The sequence below is a fragment of the Nyctereutes procyonoides genome, unplaced genomic scaffold, assembly GCF_905146905.1.
Source record: "Nyctereutes procyonoides isolate TBG_1078 unplaced genomic scaffold, NYPRO_anot_genome, whole genome shotgun sequence".
Taxonomy (NCBI): domain Eukaryota; kingdom Metazoa; phylum Chordata; class Mammalia; order Carnivora; family Canidae; genus Nyctereutes; species Nyctereutes procyonoides.
This window is the reverse complement of record NW_026575134.1, coordinates 25,299,690-25,307,519: the sequence shown is the minus strand read 5'-3', so window position 1 is coordinate 25,307,519 and position 7,830 is coordinate 25,299,690. Positions and strand designations below refer to the sequence as shown.

General features: G+C 65.1%; 1 protein-coding gene across 4 annotated transcripts in view; it reads left to right on the top strand.

The window, feature by feature from the left end:
- Positions 1-210: 210 nt before the first annotated feature.
- The window catches only part of RNH1 (ribonuclease/angiogenin inhibitor 1), a 9,907-nt gene continuing 2,287 nt past the window's right edge, over positions 211-7,830 (top strand). Inside the window, exons 1-5 of one of the 4 annotated variants that reach the window (XM_055300852.1) lie at positions 3,715-3,985; positions 4,864-4,932; positions 5,223-5,328; positions 6,760-6,930; positions 7,347-7,517. In XM_055300852.1, coding sequence (XP_055156827.1) covers positions 3,730-3,985; positions 4,864-4,932; positions 5,223-5,328; positions 6,760-6,930; positions 7,347-7,517 — 773 coding nt within the window. In that variant the 5' untranslated portion in view covers positions 3,715-3,729. Of the gene's footprint in view, positions 310-3,714; positions 3,986-4,093; positions 4,224-4,863; positions 4,933-5,222; positions 5,329-6,759; positions 6,931-7,346; positions 7,518-7,830 lie in introns of those variants that run through there. The other 3 variants (XM_055300855.1, XM_055300853.1, XM_055300854.1) reach the window with 3 other exon arrangements.

The following is a 7,830-nucleotide window of genomic DNA, read 5'->3' as shown; positions in this document are numbered from 1 at the left end:
CGTTCCGCCCGGCCGCCAAGTGGGAGCTGCGAGACCCCAACTCCGGCCACGGAGGCCCCGCCCCCGGAGAGGCCCCGCCCCCGGAGAGGCCTCGCCCCTTGACTCCGCCCCGCGGCCCCAGGCCCCGCCCCACGAGCCCGCCCCACGCAAAGCCCCGCCCCCGCCAGCCTGTGCCCGCCCCACGCAAAGCCCCGCCCATCGCCCAGGCCCCGCCCCCTGCCCCCTGCCCCGACGCAGCAGCGAGGCCGCGCCCTGTCAGGCCCCGCCCCCGCCGGTAGCCCGCCGCTCCTCTCGGTCCGTCGTCTGGAGGTCAGTCACTGCCGCGGTCCGTGCCCGGGGTCCGCTCTAAATGGCGCCGACCTTGGCCGGGTCGTCTGTGGACGCGCGCCAGGCACTGCTGTGGCCATGCTGCCCAGGACAGACTTGAAGCGCTCTTGGAGCGACACCGGGGGGCGGGGTGCCGGAGAAACGGGTGCCGGGAGCGGGATCGGGGTGCGGCAGGGGCTGGGGGCGCGCGCCGGGCTAGGGGACGGGGCGGGCGGGGCCTCACGTCTATCCGGGCGCTGCGGTGACGTCAGGACGTCCAAGAGCGCCCCCGCGCGTGCGCATCTGCCACTGGCCTGCCTCCCGGGGCACGCTGGGAGTCCCGGGTCCGGGGCGTGCGCATGCGTGGTCTGCGTATCGGGGGTTCCCCCTGCCTTCTCGAGGTGCGACCTGACCCCGGTGTGTGGGCGCCCGGCAGGCGGCGCGAGGGCTGGCTCAGCCCACATTTCCCCCAAGTTGGGTAACTCGCCGCCTACTCCCCAAGGACCCCCCCCACTCCCAGAGAGGACCCTCCCGGGTCGCCGCGCGGGATGCTGGGCCTTGGGCGTGGCCGCCCCTCCCCCCCAGCATCCCGGCCCCGTCCGGTCCCGCGGGAGCCCTGCCGAGAGCTGGGGGCGAGTCGGTGCGGAGGACGGGAGTGCAAGTGGGACGGCACCGGGGAGCCCGGGCGGCCCCTCCAGGACGGTGTCCCGGGGGCCTGCTGAGAAGCCTCCGGCCTGAAAGTCCAGGTGCCAGCCTGCAGAAATGGTTGAGCGACGTGGATGCACGGTGTGGTCGTTAAAGTTAGGCCTGCTGGGGGTGGAGGCCTGCGGCTCAGGGCACCATCCCATCCCAGAGTCCTGCCTGGGGATCCCTGCTCCTGCTCTCTTTCTCAGACACATAGAATGTAAAAAAAAAAAAAAAAGTTAGACTGTTACATGTGGATTAGTGTGCCTGTATATTTGTGTATACATTGTATACATATCTCTTCTTTGGTGGAAAATACAGCGGCTCCTGCTGCATCAGTGTCCTCCTGCTGGCGTCACAGGATTTCTTCTCTTACAGTTCTCTAGATCAGAAGTGGGACGTGGGTGCTAGAGGGACAAGTCAAAGCATCCAAAGGCCTGGTTCCCTCCAGGTTTTCCAGGGCAGCATCTGCTTCTTGGCCTTTTCCAGCTTAGCCACCCCACAAGGACATCTGCCTCCATGCTCACAGCTCTCAGATTTTCACCTTTTTGCCTCCATTCTATAAGGACCCTCGTGGCTGCTTTGGGCATACCCAAGTAATCCAAACGATCTCTCCATCTCAAAACCCTTAACTTAGCTACCTCTGGAAAGACCCTTTTGCCATGTAAAGTAGGGATTTGGACGTAATCATCTTTGATCATTATTCTGCCTACCATTATTAGTAGCTCTTTATTATTATTATTATTTTAGATTTATTTATTTATTTATGATAGATAGAGGCAGAGACACAGGAGGAAGGAGAAGCAGGCTCCATGCCAGGAGCCCGATGTGGGACTCGATCCCGGACTCCAGGACCATGCCCTGGGCCAAAGGCAGGTGCTAAACCGCTGAGCCACCCAGGGATCCCCTATTATTATTTTTCTTATATGTGTATTGTGCATACAGAGGAGCAGGAGCTCATACATAGATGTCAGAGCCTTTGTGTTTCTGGAAGGCGGGCAAGCTAGGGCCTTTTATTTTCTTATTTCTGTCTTCTGGTTTTCCTATAAAGGGTACATAGTGCTTATGTGATAAAAATGTTTTATAGCAAAGGAAACCATCATCAACAAAGGTTGAGAGGGCAGCCTATGGAATGGGAGAAGGTATTTGTAAATGACATACCTGATGAGGGGTTAACGTCTGAAATATATGAAGAGCTTAACACTAAAAAACAAAACAAAAAACCCCAAACAAATAATCTAATTAAAAATGGGTCAAGGGGGGTGCCTGGGTGGTTCAGTCAAGTGCCAAACTCTCGGTTTTGGCTCAGGTCATGATCTAGGTCACAGGATTGAGCCCCAGCTCGGGCCTGCATTCTTTGTGAACTCTCCTTTAGATTCTCTCTGCCCAACACCCAACCCCATCCCCTGTGCTCGCTCGCTCTCTCTAATATAAATATTTTTAAAAAATGAGTGAGGATCTGTACAGACGTTCCTCCAAACAAGACACCTAGATGGCCAGCAGACACATGGAGAGATGCTTCTCACCGTCAGGGAAATGCAAATCAAAACCACAGTGTGTTCCCACCTCTCACCTGTCAGAATGGCAAAACTCTCGACAAGTGTTGGTGAGGATGTGGAGCAAAGGGAATGCTTATGCAGTGTTGGTGGGGGTGAAAATTGGTGCAGCCACTGTGGAAGATAGTGTGGAGCTTCCTCAAAATGTTAAAAACACCATACAGTCTAGTAATCCTATTTATGGTTTTTTTTTTTTTTTGAGGATTTTATTTGACAGAGAGTGAGAGCAGGGGAGCAGCAGAGGGAGGGGGAGGAGCGGGCTCTCCAGGGAGCGGGGAGCTGCTGTGGGGCTCCATCCCAGGACCCTAACATCATGACCTGAGCCAGAGGCAGGTGCTTCACTGACTGAGCCACCCAGGTGCCCCTTCTGGGTATTTGCCTGAAGAAAACAAAGCCATGTGAAAGCTGGCTGGAGCTGCGCTGCAGCCGAGGCCCCCTCCACCCGAGGCGCCCTACACCCGTGCCCGCTGCTTCACTCCGTTCTCCAGCAGCCTCAGGCTTCAGTGGCTTCTGCACAAACCGGGCACCGTCCCTTTCGTGCGTGAGGGTGGAGGGGGCCTCGGGGGGGGGGGCCCTGGCAACCTGGCCTGCTCTGAGGGAGCTCGTGGGGGGCCTGGGGTGCTGGCCTCTGCACGCGCTCTGCATCCAGGCTGCTCTCCGCCGGCCCCACACTCCTGGCCCAGGCCTCCGGTCGGTTGGCGCCCAGCCAGGACTGACTCAGCCAAATAGCCTCCCAGATTGAGTAACCCAACCCTCATTTCCGCAAAGAACTCGCTCCCCGCCCCCCCCCCCCGTGATCACAAAGATGGTGCCGGGCGTGCGTGGGGTGGCGAGCGGCTCCCCGGGGAGCTGGCTTCTCCCTCTCCGCTCGCACCCGGGCTCGCCCTCCCGCGGCCGCCCCCGCCTGCCACTTCCCCGTCATCGGCGCTGTTAATATAGTTTTTAAAGATTTTATTTATTCATGAGAGACACGGAGGGAGGCGGAGACCGGGGCAGAGGGAGGAGCAGGCTCCCGCGGGGAGCCCCACGCGGGACTCGATCCCGGGACCCGGGGTCGCGCCCTGGGCTGCAGGAGGCGCTAAGCCGGGATCCCCCGGCGCTGTTACGTGGCTTCCTGCACTCCGCGCGCGGGCCGTGGGCTCCATGGGGCCGGGGAGCCGCGGGGGCCGCGCTCAGTGTCCGCATGATGCTCCCGCAGCCGGGGTCCCCGCCCCACGGGCCCGGGCCGCGAGCCGCCGCCGTCCGTGCGCGGGACAGCGCCCCCGGGCGCCCGGGTTCCCCCGCTGCGTCGGCCCCTCCACGCGGGAGCGGCTGTCCTGGCGGCGGCGCGGCCCGGGGCTGTTTGTCGCCGACCCCGCTGGGCAGCTCCTGCCTCCCGCCCCGCCCCGCCCCGTGCTGCGTCCCCACCCCTGCCCAGCGGAAGCGGCGGTCGCTGGCGGGTGAGCGGCGAGGGGCGCGGGGTTACGTAGGGGGGGGCCGCGGGGGTTGCGGGGGGCGCGGGGGTCGCAGGGGGGCGGGGGGTGCTGCGGGCGACCCGAGCGGCCGCTTCCTCGCTCCGCGGCCCACGTGGGCCCGGACACATGCGCAGCGTCCGGCGCGCGCGGAAGTTGGTGGCGGCCGTGGGCGACCTCGCACGGACCCCGGCGCGCCCCCGGCCTTCCCCCGCTCCCCTAGCAGGTAACCGCGCCGCCGGGCCTGGGGCTCCGCGGGCCCTGGACGCCCCCTGGACGCCGTGCGGCCCGGGGGGGCGGCTCAGGCCGAGGGCGCCCGGCCGGTTGTCACACGGGAAAGCCGTCCGCGTCCCGTTGGGGCCCCAGGGCGCAGCCCAGCTGCCGGCCCCGATCCCGGGAGAAGCCGCGGGGCACGGCGTCTTTGCGGGGCGAGACGGGTTTTCATGGGGTCCCCCGAGGGATCCGTGACTCCTAGAAGTGCCCCTAGTCCCCAGGCCCAACCCGGAGGTTCCCCGGGGCCCGTCGGTGGGGTGCTGGCTCCTCCCACGCGGAGCCCCCGGGGACCCCGGGCCCCTGGTGTCGGGCTGGCTTGGGAGAGAGGGTTCCTCCGGACTCGGTCCTCGGGCCCTTCCCCAGTGATGACTAAGGGCTCCGGGTCGTGGATTTGCGGACCACACCCTGGGCCCGCGGGCGGGTGTGGGGTTCGCTCCCGGGGGGCAGCGGGCTGGGCGCGCCGGGGGCCGCCTGTGTGCGGGCTGCGGGCGCCAGGGCCGACCCCCCTGCCCCTCCCCGCCCACGGGCTCTGAACTCCCGGCAGCACCGCCCAGCACCCGCCTCAGGCCACGTTCCTCCACCCGGTGTCCCAGGCGCCGCCGCCCGCGGGCCAGAGTCCCTGCTTGTCCCTCTGCGAAGGGCGGGGAGCGGCGTTGTTTCAGGTGTGATGTCCCGGGCTTTCTGTTGCCTTCGAATGGACCCCGGTCCCCTACGCCCTTCCGCAGCGAGGCCTCCCCTCCCGCCAGCCCCTCCTTCCTTCGGGGCTGGGACCGCCCACCCAGCGCCCTGACACTGGGTCCCCCAGGGGGTCTGCGCCACCGAAGGCAGGAGACCAAGCGGGCACGGCCAAGGGGGAGGCTGTGGCTTCCGAAACAGCAGCACCCGTGGGTCCTAGGAGGGCTGCGCGGTCAGACCTGGGGGCCCTGCTAAGGTGTCCCCCCCTCCCGTCCAGGACCCAATCCACCTCGAGCCATGAGCCTGAGCATTCAGTGCCAGCAGCTGAGCGACGCCCGGTGGACGGAGCTCCTGCCCCTGATCCAGCAGTACGAGGTGGTCAGGTAGGCGCAGCCCGGCGCCGGGCCCCACGGGGGGTGCAGTCCCCTCCCGCCGGGTGTGGGGCCGCCCCGAGCCGCCTGCCTCGCCTTCCCCGGGCTTGGCAGGCAGGAGCGGGGGGGGGGGGGGGGGGGGGCGCCGCCTTTCCTCCTCCTACCCGAGTGCGTAGGTTTACGGAAGAGCCACAGGGATTGTGAAACAGGGACCCCCGCCGCCTGGACGCGGATGTCACCAGCTCTGCTTTAATTTTTTTTTAAGATTTTCTTTGTTTATTGAGGAGAGACCCAGAGAGGAGGCGGGGACACCGGCCGCGGGGGAAGCGGACTCCCTGCGGGGAGCGCGATGCGGGACTCGATCGGGGGACCCGGTCACGCCCTGGGCCGAAGGCGGCGCTGAACCGCGGAGCCCACGGGCCGCCCCATCACCAGCTCTTCTGCTTGTTGTGTCCCCCAGGGCTGGGCGCGCGGGTGCAGAGGGCGGCACCTCCCTGTCCTCGCCCGCCCACCTGCGACGTGCGGCCGCTCCCTGTCTCCGCCCCCTCCGGGCTGTGGGGCTGGGGGGGGTACCGGCGGCCCCTGGGGCGCCATGGGCTCGCCCCTGCGGGCACCTTGACCGCCTCTGCACCCCGGCGCCCCCGTGTCCTGGTGGCGGGTACACACGGTGGACGCGAGGCCGAGAGCTCTCGTGCTGGTCGTGGGGGTCTCGGAGAACGGTGGTTGCTGGGCCTTTGCTTAGTTGGGATCTTTGATTTCCTCACTTACCTGTTGCCGTTCTTTTTTTTTTTTTAATTTTTTTTATTTATTTATGATAGTCACACAGTGAGAGAGAGAGAGGCCAGAGACATAGCAGGGAGAAGCAGGTTCCATGCACCGGGAGCCTGACGTGGGATTCGATCCCGGGTCTCCAGGATCGCTCCCTGGGCCAAAGGCAAGCGCCAAACCGCTGCGCCACCCAGGGATCCCATCCTGTTGCCGTTCTTTTGTGGGCAAGAGCTGGCTCTCCTCCCACCTGTGCATGTCGGGTTTTTCATTTGGCCCCGGGTTGCACGCCCATCTCGGCGAGACCCTCCGGTTTTGTTCTCTATCCAGCGCTCCTGCGGTTGGTTTTCCCCTCGAGCTCGACCAGAGCTTTCACTTGCTCACCGCCTCCCAAAGCGAGCGTAGTAGGTGCCCTGACGTGCATCTGCGCACGTGCCAGGGTCTTTGACAGAAGCTTTCCGAGACGATCCCTACACTTTTCTGTTATTTATTCATTTAAACTGGGCTCCACACGCAGCATGGGGTGTGAACTCACTGTCTCGAGGTCGAGTCTGCCTGAGCCCGCCAGCCGCCCCTGTTTCATTTTTAAACGTCTTGGTTGTGATCTACCGTGTGGAGTTCTTGGCCCATGAACGGGCCGGGACCCGCCGTGTGAGGTGACCAACGTCCCGTCCACAGGCTGGATGACTGCGGCCTCACGGAGGTGCGGTGCAAGGATATCAGCTCTGCCCTCCAGGCCAACCCGTCCCTGACCGAGCTGAGCCTTTGCACCAATGAGCTGGGTGATGCCGGCGTGCACCTGGTGCTCCAGGGCCTGCAGAGCCCCACCTGCAAGATCCAGAAGCTCAGGTGAGCCCGTAGGAGCCACATGGTCCCAGGTGCTTGGCCCAGTGCAGGCTCGGGTCTGGACGGCAGCTGCGGCTGGGCAGGAGGCAGCACGGGGCTTCAGCCGCAGGTCCTGGGGGAGGGGCCCTGTCCCTCGGGGTGTGCCCACCATCCAGCCCGCCTGTCATTGCTGGGCTCCTGGCTCAGCCTCCCTGGGGCCTGAGGTGCATGTGAGAAGCCCCTTGTGCTCTCGGTCCTTGGCCTGGGGGAGAGGAGGGGCGTGCCCTCTTCCAGGGCCAGGCTTGGGGGCCTCCTGTGGGCAGGGGTGGCAGGGGCAGTGGTGGCTCCTGAGGACAGAAGGGTGGCTTGTGTGGGGGCCACAGCTGATGGGGGCCTGCTGGCTTGTGGGGACCCTGCTGATGGGCGGATGGGTGCTCCAGCCTCCAGAACTGCTGCCTGACGAAGACTGGCTGCGGGGTCCTGCCCGCCGTGCTGCGCTCCATGCCCACCCTGCGGGAGCTGCACCTCAGTGACAACCCGCTGGAGGACATAGGCCTGCAGCTGCTGTGCGAAGGGCTCCTGGACCCCCAGTGCCACCTGGAGAAGCTCCAGTGAGTGTGGACCCACCACACAGGCCACCCCTAGCCCCGCACCCACCTGTCCCTGTGGTTTTGGCCGAGCCCCTGCCCCAGCACATTGGCTGCACGGAGCTCCGAGGCAGGGGCGCTCCGGGACCTGCAGATTCCTCCTCTGACGCGGGGGCCCCGAGCTGGAAGCCAGCCTGGAACCCCCACATCAGGTGTGGGGCGGGCTGGCCACCGCGAGTGTGGACGGGCTCAGCGAAGGAGAAGGAAGCCAGATCCAGCTCTGGACACTGCTCCAGCGGATCGCAGGCTTGGCGGGGGGCTCGTGGGGGTGGCTGGC